At 34.8% G+C, this 15993-nt stretch overlaps 1 protein-coding gene across 2 annotated transcripts in view; it reads right to left on the bottom strand.

Annotated features, from left to right (window-relative positions):
* The window catches only part of DYNC2H1 (dynein cytoplasmic 2 heavy chain 1), a 330688-nt gene that overhangs the window by 162159 nt on the left and 152536 nt on the right, over positions 1 to 15993 (bottom strand). For both annotated transcript variants that reach the window (XM_057490362.1, XM_057490363.1), the window contains 4 exons: positions 12014 to 12133; positions 11317 to 11451; positions 9561 to 9704; positions 5146 to 5235 (listed from right to left, as the gene is read on the bottom strand). In XM_057490362.1, the coding sequence (XP_057346345.1) occupies positions 5146 to 5235; positions 9561 to 9704; positions 11317 to 11451; positions 12014 to 12133 (489 nt within the window). The remainder of the gene's footprint in view (positions 1 to 5145; positions 5236 to 9560; positions 9705 to 11316; positions 11452 to 12013; positions 12134 to 15993) is intronic.

Here is a 15993-nt window from a genome sequence, read left to right as displayed (position 1 = left end):
TTATTCCTCTTCTCTAATTTCTGTTTCATTTATCATCTTCTCCACTGTATTTAATGTTCTTTTAGAACCCTCCATTACTTTCCTTAATAATTGGGTGTCTGAGCAGAATTCATGTCTGAGTTCTTAAATATGTTTCTATACATCCATAAGCATGTTTATGATTTTTATTTTGAAATCTCTTTCAGGAAGATTGCTGAGATCAGTTTCATTTTATTCTTTTTCTTGTGTTTGTACGATTTGGTTTGAACCAGGTTCTTTTGACATTTCACATTTTTATTTGGCACCCTCTAGTGCCCAGAAGCTCTACTCTCTGGGACTGCTCAGTCCCTGGAGTGATGTTGCATGTTGCAGGGGAGCAGTGTTGGTGCCTGGTTGGAGGAAAGAGCTGTTTCCTGCTTCCCGGCTGCTATGCCTGTCTCCACTGTCAGAACCAGTGGGTCAAACACACAAGTGTAAGCCTCTATGCTTTGCATCTGTATCTGCTGTAGGCAGGGCTTCCCTTTGGCTAGCCTGAGGTCAGGGCAGGGATTGCTGGTTTGGGAGCCAGTGCTGGCTGGCCGAGAGGAAGGTACAGCAGGCTGCGTATCATGGTGGGTAGCCTTGGAGCTGGGTAGCCAGCCAGGAGGATGGAGTGCCTGAGGATTATGAAAGTTCCCAACCTGCTGGCCTCGTGCATCTGGACAATTTTGTCTACCTGTCCTTTCTCCTGACTGGTAAGCTCTGGGAAATCTTTGCCCCTTTAGCAGCCCTATCACTTTTAGGAAGTCTCTCAGACTGCTCACCCAGATCAGCAGGATATGGATCCCTGTTTTCCACAAGCAGCTGAAATCTCAGTCTCTCCAGGTACTCTGCCTGTCTTAGCTTTCCAACCCGATTAATCACCAGAGCACCACACAATGTAGGTTATTGCTCCCCATGCAGATCTCCAGGGCTACATGTTGAGCAGTCCCAGGCCTCCACTCCCTCCTGGCTCTGTTTCTCTTCCTCCAGCTGGTAAGCCAGTGTGGAAGAAGGGCTTGGGTCCCTCCAGGCCACAGCTTTGGTACGTTACCCTGTTTCGTGAGGTCTGTTCTTTTCTCCAGGTGTATGCAGTCTGGTGCAGCCTTCTTTCCTGTTGCTCTTTCAGGATTAGTTGTATTAATTATATTTTCATATTATATGTGTTTTTAGGAGGAATTCTCTGTCTCACCTCTCACACTGCTGTCTTTAATCTCATCCAATAGGTATCCACGTTTTTATTATTAAAAATTTTCGATAGGAAAAAATATCCGAATCTAAATTAAATCATTTGTAAGATAAATACATTCATGTGATGCTATTGCTATTTTATTTTTAAAACATAATATTCATCTAAATTTTTAAAAACTTGTAAATGCTTTTGGAGAGGGTAGCTAGGTGAGCTGCATAGACATAAACTTACAAGGTTTTTATGTGAAAAACCTCTATTTATACCTCACCAGATAGTATTCCTATACCATTTCAGATCACTTTTAGATAATACCTCCATGAGAAAGGGAAAACAATAAGAATATATTCTCTCTCAATCCACCTTCCAATCCTTTTCTATACCCTCACACTTAGTATAGTTGGAAATTATTTTATTATCCAATAATTTCCATTATTTTGTACCTATTCCAAACAATAAACTGAGATGACAAAATTATACACTATCTTGTACACAGTTTTAATGTAATCATAAGTTTTGGGGAAGTAAATATGTCACTTAACCTATAATTGTCTAAAATATTTAGGTTATTAAAATAAACATTTCTGATCTCTTAAAAAAAGAATGACAGCCAGTAATCTAAACTGAAACTGCTAAGCAGCCTTCTCCATTTGGTTTAGTTAATTAAAAGTCTGATTTTTCTGCTACAAAACAAGTCAATCACTTTTGGTTTCAAATCAAGTTTCTTTCACTTCAATGTGATATGAATACCAACAATTCTAGCCTCCATTTCAAGAGCCTATTATTGCCATACTGTTGTCACCAACACAACAACAAAATCAGTATGAGAGAAAGTATAGCAGGTAGTGTTAATGTGATGAACCCCCAAAAACCTTTCACTATAATATGAAATTGGTTACATCCTTAGATTATACCATTAAATCTCAAGAAATGTAGCTCATTGATTTAGAGTTAATGTGCTTTCTGAATTTTTGTTCACCACTGAAACTCTATGGAGTGCAGAATTTATGTTGAATAAGTTAAATATTACTCATACAGAAATACAAATTTATGAAACAGATACTCTAGATTCAATTAAAAACATGTTTAAGAATTATAATCCATAGCTTTTTAAAAATGATTTTAACTGCTCATAATAGAAAAGTATTATTCAAGATAGTCAAAGAAACATTCCAACTGGGTCTAAAGTGCTAAGGACATTAAGCCTTACAATCTCTCTCCTGGTACAACCAAATGCTAGCTTTAGCCTAACTTAAATATGTATTTGAACAGTAAAATGATTTAAAATAAGTAACTGTCACTATACTTCATTGATATGTTAAAGAATTTTGGTACTGTATACTTATTATATCCTTCCCTAGTTATAAGATATATGACATGAGGATTTAAATCTCATCAGTAAATATATACTGTCTTACTAAAAATAAAATAAAAATATATAAACTGCGGTTCAGATATATAGTTAGAAACAAATAAGAGACTCATTACTAATAAGAAAAGCTACTAGTTTTTGGAATGAATAAGGAAATTTATATTATCTTTTGATTTACAACATTTTTCAAGAATAATACTTATTTTTTACACACCTATTTTCAAACAGGATTTTGGAAGCACCTTAAAGTAACTATAGCTAAATTTTCATAAATCACATCCTATTTCAGTGTAGAGGTCTTAAGAGGAAAGTAAAAAAGCATTACATATATTTTTAGGAGAGTGACCAAAATGAGACTGCAGCCTTAATATATTCACTAAAAAATAATACAGATTAAAGCTACAATAAAAAGTAATCATATAAATACAGTAGTACAGAAATAAAAAAATAAACACAATGATTAAAAAATAAAATGCAAAAACAATAATTATAATAAAGTTAATTGTTCTATAAAGCAAAGTTTATTCTTTAAAATACCAAGAAAATAAACAAATATGGCAAGTAAGGGAGTAAGGCAGAAATAAACAACTTTAATAAAAATTCAATGATAAAATAATAAGATATTAAATCACTTAGCACAATATCGTCTAAGCCCACCCATGGTTGTCAAAAATGGCAAGATTTTATTCCACAACTCTTAAGAAATTAAAAGTATTGTGAGTATCCAGAGTTGAAAAGGATGCAAGGAAGGAAATATCTTAGTTACTCTGTGGGTAGGAATATTAAGTGATTAAAAAAACCTTTAGGAGACAATTTGGTAATACACAACAAAATTTCAAAAGTTTGTATCTTTAGACCAGCAATTATACTTCCATCAAGAAATCTACTGAATAGAAATACTTATACATATATATACAGAGGAATATACTATATAATATATTTCACTACAGTTATTCAAAATAGCAACAAATAAAGAATTATATAATATCTACCAATAGAGTAGTAGTTAAATAAAGTAGTATATAACCACACTATGGAATATCATGCAATCATTAAAAATAATGAGATTAAAATATTTATACTTATGGGAAGATCTTTAGGAACATTGCAACAAAAAAGATTCAACAGAGCAAAAGATATAGCTAGGAAAATGAAAAACTATATATATGTGTATACATATGAATATGAACATAGAGGAAATGGACTATATATAAGGAACAAATCAACCTTGAACTAGATTTACTCTAATGAAGGAGTAAGAGTTGGAGAGGGTGAAAGGACTCTTTAAGGGTTTTTTTTAATATAGTTCCTTAAAGTTTGACACTCTCAGAATATATTTTCAAACATTTTTTTGGTAATGAATTTTTTTAATGTTCCATAAGATAATGCATAATAAAAATGTTAGAGATAGATATCAGTGATCTATAACAGATGAAGCTCTACTGATATGTCATCCTCATATCTAAGATCATAACATTTTAGAGACAAAATAGGTTTTGAGATCATTTGCTTACAATTAATTCCTCATTTTAAACCAGTTAAAATTGAGGACCAAACAGGTGATTTTTAGACCAAATAACCACAATAACCACAAATAAGTCCTTTAAAAGAAAAATATAAATACACAGTTCTCATTAAAGCAGGAATTCTGCAGAGATGCTGAACTATATTTTTTTGAACTTCCACTAATATTCCTTGTCAAAGTACTGAAAGGTACTTGGAAGGCAATTTATTCTCTGTCTCAGGTAAAGATTCTCAACATCACTCTAATCATAAATATTGTTATCCCTTTCTAAAGAATATATTAACTATATATTTTTCAATATTTCTAAGAAGCCTATATTATTGGACCATAGTAATTTTCTCACTTATTTAACTGCCTTAACAAAGTTCTTCAATATAGCTTAAGCTACAATGAAAGACTGATATTAAAAAAAAAAGAAATCTCAAGTGAGAAGTCTCAAAACTTTCTAAAACATGTGTCATTGTGTATTCCTCTGAGACCTCTATAACAGGAAGACTTCTATGACAAATTTTTCTCATAACTCCAATCAGGCATAAGTTTAGTGCCTAATGCCAGGAATAGGAAACAATTTTGTCCCACTACACAGGGACATTTCCCAATGTTGAGAGAGATTTTTTATGTAACACCTGGGAGGAAGGTAGTGCTACTGGCATCAGCTGGTAGAATCAAAAGAGCTGCTGAATATTCTAAAATGCACAGAGACCCCACAACAAATGACAGTGTGGCCCAAAATGTCAGTGGTATTAAGGCTGAGAAACCCCAGCTGGAAAATCACCTGCAGGATCCATTGTAGTTTTCCCCTTCAGTAGTTTCTGGAATATTCAAAGCTAAGTTAGTTAACCCAGAGTTCACCCTTCCCTCTTCGCCTGTGACTTTTCTCCCTACCACATCCCGGAATACTGTAAGACATTCTACTTAGTAATGGATATTACTCTGGGAAAATATTAGAAATGCCAATTTCAATACCATTCTAGTAAGTAAAGAGTTATTTAATTTCCGTAATACTGAATCAAATTAAGGTTCGGGTAGTATTTTATATGTGAAAAATATAATGCTGCTTACCTTAAATAGACAACGGCATATATATTCATATACCATATGTTTTAATGAGCTGATAAGAGCCTGGATTCTCTGTTCAGTATTTTCAAAATCCTGTAGATTCAATTCGAAAATTGAAAAACTATTAGGAAATTTATAAACACTAAAAAAAAAAAGGTAACTCTTAGTTTAGTCACCCTTATAAATTGTTCCTCTACACTCAAAGATGATTCTGGAACAATTATTTTTGCCAGTCAAACTAAAGGGGCTAAACAGAAAAGTGGATTAAACTTGCACAAATACAATTTTAAAAACTGATATGTTTTTCTTTAATGTATACAGTTAAGGTTTTCAATAAATGAAAATAACAATCAATGTCCAAAAATACAATTTGAATTGAATTTGACCATATCACTTTGATTCCTCTGGCATTGATAATACACCAATCTGGGATAAAGCCATTTCATTACCTGTATTATAACTACCAATTCAGCCCCAAACCAGTATGATCAGAACCACTCCATAAAAAATGTTCTCATCTTCAATATAAGAACCTGAATAATCTTAAACCATGACCTCCAGGTTGAATAAGACTGAATAACTACTGCTATATTGTTACTGTAAAAACTCATACACACCAATAGGCTTTTTGTATCTTCCTTTGTACATCCAATATACATGACTGCCATGATTTGAAAAAATATCATAATGGCTTTTTCTTTGATTAGTGAAAATGCCTTGGGTATAAATTGGGGAGAAGGAGGTTGTAAAGACTGGTCTTTTCCCTAAATATAGTGAGTTTTACATCTCACTTCAAGGATATTTGGAGAATACATGCCTTGCAAAGTTCAATTCTAGTGTATTTAGACTAAATTTGCTTGCTTCCTTGTGACTACAAACTGACAAGAAAAAAAACCTAGTAAAATATTTTTAACAGTTTAGAGAAGGACAGCCAGGATGAGCAGTGTAATGTGTGAAACTGGTACTCGGCACTCGGATGCACCACCCCTAAGTGTTTGGCCTTGTTAGCAGCGTGCTCGAACAGAGACAGTTCATCATTTACAGCTCGTACAGCGAACCCTCCTCTTCATTTCATTATTTATTAACAAAGATCACATATCAAATTGAAACTTGAATCCACTAGAAAACACGATATTCTGAGAAAGAGTACAGTACCTACAGGATCCAGTGGATTTTCAAAACACTGAAAAGTTTTTTCACCTACATATTTAAAATTATATTACTTTTTAAAATAAATTCAAATGCAAACACACACATATAAACAAGCACACATACACACGTAAAAGCCAATGTTATTCATGGCCATATTATCACATAACTATTACTATTCAGGAGGTACCAAGTTACAAACTTTTCTAAAGTGTAGAAGATAACCAATGTTCTTATTTAGTTAGAACTTCTAATCTATTTATTAGGTCTCATTAACCAGTTCACAATCACTGACTTAACATGAATATTGGACTAAATAATAAAAAGGAATTTATAATAAATAGGTAGTTATAATGCAGGTAATGAAAATACTGTCTATTTTCTAAGTAATTTATGGGAAAATTTTAATGCAAAAAAGATACTTATAAATGACTCACTTTTATCTCCTTATGCAATGAATTTAAAATATGATCAATTATATATCATGAACTAACTCAGAGATTTTACACAATTCCGTTTTGTAAAAATGCTTCTACCAGCACAATAAATGGTTTGATTAAATTTAACATATATTAAAATTCAAAAACATTCTTTAAAGACCACAATTATTTATTCCTTTATCTTTCCTATGCCTCCTGAAACTGAATGTTTGTCCAAGTACACTTCAAATATATATGAGAGATATTCTTTTCTTATCTATCATAGACATATTTTTGCTAACAAACCCTACCCCCAGAGCACTAGCTTTTCCTTAGGTGCCATTTTATTTCCATTTTGAGTATAAGAACAATTTCAAATGAGATACATTAATGGAAAAGAAGTCAGTAAAAATACAATAATTTATAATCAAATAAAGATTTTCTGAAATAACTTATTCAGGAAAATATTAAGTAGTCAGACCAACAAAAACAAGGATTTTTTTTTCCTGTTGTGTTCTCTGCTATGTAATGCAAGCACTTAGAATAATGCTTGATACATAGTAGGGCTGAAATGAATATTAATAGAATGAGTGATCTCTCCTCAGAAAGATTTAAGTAAACCCACTTGAATATGAAATTTAGCTCAAATTTAAGTAAGAACAAATTAGTCTCCCACAAAAAATAATTTTAAAAATCATTCATATTCAAACACAAGAACTATGAATAATAATTTGATGAACTGGTTTCATAAAAATATTTTGAAATATAAAATCAGGTAATAAACTCAAAATATTTGCAATATATGACAAAGGTTTAATGTCCTCAATATAGAAGAATCTCTTACAAGCTTTTAAAAATATTAATACTGTTAGGCTGGAGAAAGGAAAAACAAGGACATGCAAACAGAACAGAGAGTTTCTATAGAGGGAGAACAGACCAGACCCCAAAGTCCGTGCCGTATATGGAAAGGGGACAGCTCTCCCTGAATTCCATCCTGATGTGCCAACTAAGACCCAGATGTCAGCCTCCTCCCTCTTGGAAAGAAAAAAGTTTCTAGGTGACTATTATGTCACCTTTAGCCAATCATACCTCTCAACACCCCTTAGGATAGCTTGCCCACTAATCCCCCTCCTAACCCCTTATAAGCCCCCCACCTCCCTAACCGAGTGTGACTTCTCTGACCTCTGGCAAAAAGGCCACAGAACCTCACCCGGGGGTATTTAAATAAATTACCTGGCCCTTTGTTGCCTCTCTTTGCCTGCTTATTCCGGCTAGAATTTATCTTACGAATACCACAAGATGTAAAAAAATAATTCACGAAAGAAGAAAAACAAATGTAAAATAAACCTATATTTATTTTACAAGTGATGAAACACTGAAATACAATGAAATATTTTTCAATTACCTCATAGAACAATTATTCGAACATATTAGTATCCATTGTTGGTTAAGGTGTAGATGAAAAAAAGCATTCTCATTGCAATGGTTTAGTAAATTGATAGCATATATTTCCAAAGGATAACTAGACATCATTTATTTAAAGGTTTACAAATGTGCATTTTTATCCCAGCTAACCAAGTCTAGGAATTTAACTAAAAAAATATTTAGAGAAGCAAAACTGAAAAAAAAGAGCCATAAATGTCTGTAGCTGTTTTAAAACCTCACATTTTTAACACTCCTTCCATTAAGAGGTGAAGTCTATTTCCCCATTCCTTTGAATCTGGGTAGGTTTGTAACTGCTTCAACCAATAGAATACAGTAGAAATGACACTGACCTAAGGCTGGGTTATAAAAGGTGATTCTTTTACATAGATAAGGCTTTTATATGTCAAAGACATTTTACGTATAAAAGTCTTCTGCCTGGTTCACTGGATTATACGTGTTTGGCACTCAAAGATGTAATATGAGAAATCCAACTGTTCTTTGCTGTGAGGAAGCCAAGCCTTATGGAGACGTGCTGCACTGAGCAAACCTAGTCAAGTCCTCCCACCCCAGGCATGGGACTTGCAAGTGAAGGCTTCACACACACAAGTGAAACCTCCGCCCAACAACACTCCCAACTCCCAAGTCCTCCCAACTGAGGTCCCAGACATTGTGAAGCAGAGATAAGCAATCCCTGCTCTGCTCTGACCAAATTCTCCATGGAATCCATGAGCATAAAAAAAACGTTGTTCTAATCTGCCAAGTCTGGGGGGAATATAGTATTCAGTACAGATAACCAGAACAACGTCCATGTAGGAGGTGATTAAATAAAGTATTGTATAGCCTTGCAATCTCTCAAAAATATTCGTTAGTTTTATACTTATTGACATGAAAGTTGAATACAATAGAAGTACATTTCTTTTCAAAAGACAGTATACCTTTTGGCTAAAATAATTCCTATCCATTAATATATCCACCCTTCCATTAGAATATAAGCTTGATAAAGCAGTATATACTCCTGCCTATATTATCTAGCACAACACTTGGCACATATTTATAGCCTCAAACCAGGACATACAATGAAATTATAAATGTTGTTTTCCCCAAGTAATGGAATTATATGTATAATTTCTTATCTTTATAACTTCCTGAACCATCTGGTTTTTTTAATGGTCATCTATTACTTATTAATTTACACTCATAAATCATTTCTATTAAGAAGACTGTCACATTGGGATAGTTTGTTGAGAACATAAAATACAATTAAGGGGCAGGATTCTATTTTAAATTAGTTTAGAACTGTTACATGTGGTCTTTAGAAACACAGTTCTACATAAGATTTCTTAGGAAATTATTATTATAAATTAAGCACCTAGTAAAGTGATCTCTCTTATTCAGTCTGAGATATAGGGTAACCAATAGCATTACCTGTTTATTTTGCAGAGCTCGCTGGAAAAGTCGGAGGAATGCAGCCAAACTAAAACGGTACATGTTATTAATTTTGGACAAATCAGAGATAATGAAGTACATCTTGCTGGCACTCTCAGCCAGAGGAAGATAGGCATCTCGTTCCTGTGGATCATTGGTTTGTGGGAAAAAAATACCTTATTAATAGAGCTTTGCTGCCACCTACAGACTACCATGCACATAACTAGCCACAGCCTTACTATTTCTACATGCAAACAACAAATGAAGGTGGCAAATCATAGAATTTTATGCATAAAAGGATAGCATGATCTAGTTTCTTATTTTTACAAAACTGAGGGAAATATATTTTAAATGCTTCCCTATCCCTCAGATTGCATTTCTAGAAGTTATTTATAGGTAGATCTCATTGAGAACACTTTATTAGGGAAATGAATATAAAACAGAATGGTAAACAGTTGCGATCAGAGTAAATAATCAATTTTACATTTCAAAATGGAACTGGTTTAGGTAATACAGCAGAGCATGGCACTAGTAGGCTCTCTTTCCACTAGATAAAAGTTAGAACTATGAATCCAGTGTGTGAGAATGGCGTCCACAAGAACACTTGATGGACCTAGAGCAGAGAAGACTGTAGCAGGTGTCCACAGGACGATAAAGCACCCAGCATTGTTCAACATAAGCAGAGAAAGCCAGTAACCATATGGTCTTTCATTCTGACTAAAAAGTAAAAGATGAAAAAACGAAAGGATCATAGAATTAAATGACCTCAAGGTTCTGAATGGAACTTTGAGTTTCTCCATGCCATTCTGAGCAAAGCAGCATGATTACAAATATGATACTGTGAAAATTATGTGTGAGACTCAGTAGTGCCTGTTCAGAAAGAGAAGATCCAGAAAGTTCAAAATCCCTTTGGTATAAAATGACAGTCATGATGTCTGCCAGGTTTAGCCCTGGTAGAGAAGGTGGGGTGACTTATTAGGAATCAGGCTGTAAGTTTTCTCTTAGTCTGGTTTCACTTTCCCAAGTGAAGAAAGAAATAATATGTAAGTGTAGGATTTGAGCAAGGACTGAAAAATACTGAAAAGAAAATCTGGAAAGGTTATGAAGGGGAATGGGAAAGAATTAAAGGGTGTCAGTGAGGGCCCAGGTCACAGTGACTTCACTCTGCCTGGCTGCCTGGTTTTCATCGAGCAAAGCTCAGTTACTGGAATGTATGAGGGGAAAAGATGTAAAACACTAATGTAGGTCTGTAGCTTTACAGAGGGAAATATCAGAAAGAATGAAGTAAAAGGATTTTAACGATTTGTAAGAAAATAATTCAGATCATCACAATCATGAGATCCAAGAAGAGCAGGGAAGAAAAAATTTTTAATGGGAAAAACTTGTAACTTTTTAAATTAATGTATTTAACTTGCCTTAAGAAAAGTTTCAAGAATAACAAAGATGCTTAACCATCATTTTCAATACACTCGTTTTCAGTTTCAGTACAAATCTCTAGAACTTCAGATAATGTTACATGAGAAATCAGTAGAACCCAGCAGAGTATACAAACCAGCAGTCCTTACCCTGGATGCCCCCAACATCTCACCTGCTTTGTACCATACTAAGAATCAGACCTAAGGCTCTGGGGTTTCTGAATAGCTTTCTTTTTTTGCAATCATCTTTCCCCTTAAGTCCTGAATCTTCATTCTTTAATCATCTTAACATAAAATGTTAAGAAAACATGCTGTAAGATCACAAAGAAGGAAATAATTACTTGATCAAGGGAAATTTGGAGTTTGTAAGATTCTTTAAGTGACTCTTGAATAAGTGCACTGCTTGCTTTAGTCTGATTCAAAGATTCAATCAAATCCTTATTTTCCAAAATATTGCCTTGAGATGTGGCAAGTGTCTATAGGAAAAATTAACAAAATATGAAAATTATTAAATAAAATAATCACAGAAAGCCCAAATTAACTATCATTAACTTGATGATGTTTATGGGAATTTATGTTACTTAAAAAGAATTTCAACATTTTACAGCTTATAAAAATGATATAACAACTTATATCATGGCTTACCATCAAAATATTGCATTTGTATTAATTTCATCAACCTCATAAAAATAAACCTACTTAAAGTTACAGATTAAATCATAACTTCGTGCTACATTTTAATGTTCCTTGAAATTCTAGGCATATAATAGATAATCAAATGTTAGTGAAATAATTCAGTATAAAGACAATATTAGTTAAAAATCATTTGTCTTACACATTACTCTTTAAGATCTTATATTGTAAGATACCTACTTTTTTCCAATGAATTTTGATTTTAAGATACATATTAACATGTCATTTGACACAACCAAAATATGCCAAAGGTACTATTAGTTAAAAAACAACAATACTGTTATATATATATATTTGTGTTTATAAATGTAATACAAAAAAATATCCTGAATAACTAAGTTTTACCTCTAAAAGAGATTCCTCAAGCTTGGCTAACTGTATTTTCTTATCTTCTTCCTGTTGCAATAGTTTTGTTTTCTGTTCCTCTAAATCAGGTTTCTCATGCTGAATAGTTAAAGCCAAAAGCTTAAAAGAAAAATCATTTAAAAGTCAGTTATTCTAGTGATAACGTTCAAACAAAACAAAAACTTCCCACAAACATGTCTTGTGTATGACCAATACTATGTACCTACTTTGATTCCTTTTACTTAAACATATGAAACACCTTCACAATTATTTCTGCCAAAAAGTAGCCAAAAGAATAGTTAAACTGATCAATAAAAGGTTAAGTATTATAAGACTGCTGTAAGAAGTTGCTTACTTAATGTATCAATATGTAATATTAGTTCTAAAATTAGATTAAACATAAAAAAAACTATGGAAGCTGATATTTTTTAATAGTAAATATTCACATAAAGAAATACATATCTTACTTAAAATACTATATCATCATAATCACAATGAGATACCACTTCACACCCACTAGGATGGCTACAATAAAAAGACAAATAATAACAAATGTTGGCAAAGATGTGGAGAAAGTGAAACTCTCAGATATTGTTGGTAGGAAAATAAAGTAGTACAAACTTTTGTAATACTTTGTTCTTCAAAACTTACCCTAAACCCCAGAAATTCCACTAAAAAAAACATTGAACTGTACACTTTAAATGGGTGGACTGTATTGTTTGTGAATTGAATCTTAATAAACTGTTAAAAAATGCGATTCATATACTTAACTTTGAAACTTTAAATAAGGGAATGACACTGGCATGTCATAAAGTATATAATTCGAAATCTGATGTATAAGTATCTTCACTTAGTTTTTGTTAAAGTGAGATCTAAATAGTCCCTTTCCATCATAAAGCTTATAGATAGGAGTCAATTCTACCAAGTTTTAAATAATTTGTACATTGTTTTTTTATAAGAAGGATCATCAAGTAAGTCAAAAGATATTGTTCATAAAAATATATGTGGTGAGCCATAAATGGTATGGCAAGAAAAAATATTTTAAAGTGAACTTTTGGAGGCGGAGCCAACATGGCGGCGTGAGTAGGACAGTGGGAATCTCCTCCCAAAAACATATATACTTTTGAAAATACAACAAACACAACTAGCCCTAAAAGAGAGACCAGAAGACGCAGGACAGTGGCCAGACTGCAGCTACACCAGCGAGAACCCAGCGACTGGTGAAAGGGGTAAGATACAAGCCCCGGCCCGGCGGGACCCGAGCGCCCCTCCCCCCAGCTCCCGGCGGGAGAAGAGCAGGCAGAGCGGGAGGGAGACGGAGCCCAGGACTGCCGAACACCCAGCCCCAGCCATCCGGGCCAGAGCGCAGACACAGTACATGCCCAGGGGGCCCTGGATACTGGGGGTACAGAGAGTAAGACCTCTGAGCGGGTGCTGAAGCTGATGCCCCTGTGACAAAGAAAAGCGGGGGCTTTTTGAAAGTCTTAAAGGGACAGGGACTTAACAGCTTGACGGAAACAACCCAGGTCACAGTACAGCAGCTGGAAATTACAGGGAAAACCGGGTGCACTAACCCCCTGGGCAACAGCTCTGAGACCCCTCACGGAGGCAAACAGTCAAGCAGCCCCCCCATCCAGCACCCCACCGGGCGCTGCGAAAGCAGAGAAGCAGCCTGAGACAAATTCCGCCCACAGAAAGGGAAATTTCTCCCTCCCGGCCAGGCAAGACACAAAGACCCACTCTACACGCAATTACCCAACACAAGCCACTAGGGGTCGCAGTTGCCCCAGTAAAGAAAGGCCAGTAGTAAGTGAAAATTTTGGCCCTCCCAGCTGACAGTCAATAGCACCTGTCAACATGAAAAGGCAAAAAAATATGATCCAGACAAGACTAACCCAGACAGCTTCGGCATCTGCTACATCTTCCCCTGAGAAGGAATCTGGGGAGATAGATTTAGCCAGTCTACCTGAAAAAGAATTCAAAACAAAAGTCATAACCATGCTGATGGACTTGCAGAGAAATATGCAAGAACTAAGGAAGGAGAATACAGAAATAAAACAAGCTCTGGAAGGACTTCAAAACAGAATGGACGAGATGCAAGAGACCATTAATGGACTAGAAAACAGAGAACAGGAACGCAGAGAAGCTGATGCAGAGAGAGATAAAAGGATCTCCAGGAATGAAAGAATTTTAAGAGAGCTGAGTGATCAATCTAAAAGGAATAATATAAGAATCATAGGCATTCCAGAAAAAGTAGAGAGAGAAAAGGGGATAGAAAATGTCTTTGAAGAAATAATTGCTGAAAATTTCCCCAAACTAGGGGAAGAAATGGCCTCTCAGACCACAGAGGTACACAGAACTCCCATGACAAGGGATCCAAGGAGGGCAACACCAAGACACATAATAATTAAAATGGCAAAGATCAAAGACAAGGACAAAGTATTACAAGCAGCCAGAGAGAAAAAAAAGGTTACCTACAAAGGAAAACCCATCAGGCTATCATCAGACTTCTCAACAGAAACCCTACAGGCCAGAAGAGAATGGCATGATATACTTAATGCAATGAAACAGAAGGGCCTCGAACCAAGACTACTGTATCCAGCACGAATATCATTTAAATATGAAGGAGGGATTAAACAATTCCCAGACAAGCAAAAGTTGAGGGAATTTGCCTCCCACAAACCACCTCTACAGGGCATCCTACAGGGACTGCTCTAGATGGGAGCACTCCTAAAAAGAGCACACAACAAAACACCCAACATATGAAGAAGGGAGGAGGAGGAATAAGAAGGGAGAGAAATAAAGAATCATCAGATTGTGTTTATAATAGCTCAACAAGCGAGTTAAGTTAGACAGTAAGACAGTAAAGAAGCTAACCCTAAACCTTTGGTAACCACAAACTTAAAGCCTGCAATGGCAATAAATTCATACCTTTCAATAATCACCCTAAATGTAAATGGACTGAATGCACCAATCAAAAGACACAGAGTAATAGAATGGATAAAAAAGCAAGATCCATCCATATGCTGCTTACAAGAGACTCACCTCAAACCCAAAGACGCGCACAGACTTAAAGTCAAGGGATGGAAAAAGATATTTCAAGCAAACAACAGAGAGAAGAAAGCAGGTGTTGCAATTCTGGTATCAGACAAAACAGACTTCAAAATAAAGAAAGTAACAAAAGACAAAGAAGGACATTACATAATGATAAAGGGCTCAGTCCATCAAGAGGATATAACCATTATAAATATATATGCACCCAACACAGGAGCACCAACATACCTGAAACAAATATTAACAGAACTAAAGGAGGAAATAGAATGCAATGCATTCATTCTAGGAGACTTCAACACACCACTCACTCCAAAGGACAGATCCACCAGACAGAAAATAAGTAAGGACACAGAGGCACTGAACAACACACTAGAACAGATGGACCTAATAGACATCTACAGAACTCTACATCCAAAAGCAACAGGATACACGTTCTTCTCAAGTGCACATGGAACATTCTCCAGAATAGACCACATACTAGGACACAAAAAGAGCCTCAGTAAATTCCAAAAGATTGAAATCCTACCAACCAACTTTTCAGACCACAAAGGCATTAAACTAGAAATAAACTGTTCAAAGAAAGCAAAAAGGCTCACAAACACATGGAGGCTAAACAACACGCTCCTAAATAATCAATGGATCAATGACCAAATCAAAATGGAGATCCAGCAATATATGGAAACAAATGACAACAACAACACTAAGCCCCAACTTCTGTGGGACGCAGCAAAAGCAGTCTTAAGAGGAAAGTATATAGCACTCCAAGCATATTTAAAAAAGGAAGAGCAATCCCAAATGAACGGTCTAATGTCACAACTATCAAAATTGGAAAAAGAAGAACAAATGAGGCCTAAGGTCAGCAGAAGGAGGGACATAATAAAGATCAGAGAAGAAATAAATAAAATTGAGAAGAATAAAACAAAAGC

This window comes from Manis pentadactyla, chromosome 13, assembly GCF_030020395.1.
Source record: "Manis pentadactyla isolate mManPen7 chromosome 13, mManPen7.hap1, whole genome shotgun sequence".
NCBI classification, from domain to species: domain Eukaryota; kingdom Metazoa; phylum Chordata; class Mammalia; order Pholidota; family Manidae; genus Manis; species Manis pentadactyla.
The sequence above is the reverse complement of the archived record's forward strand: the minus strand, read 5'-3'. Positions and strand labels throughout refer to the sequence as shown.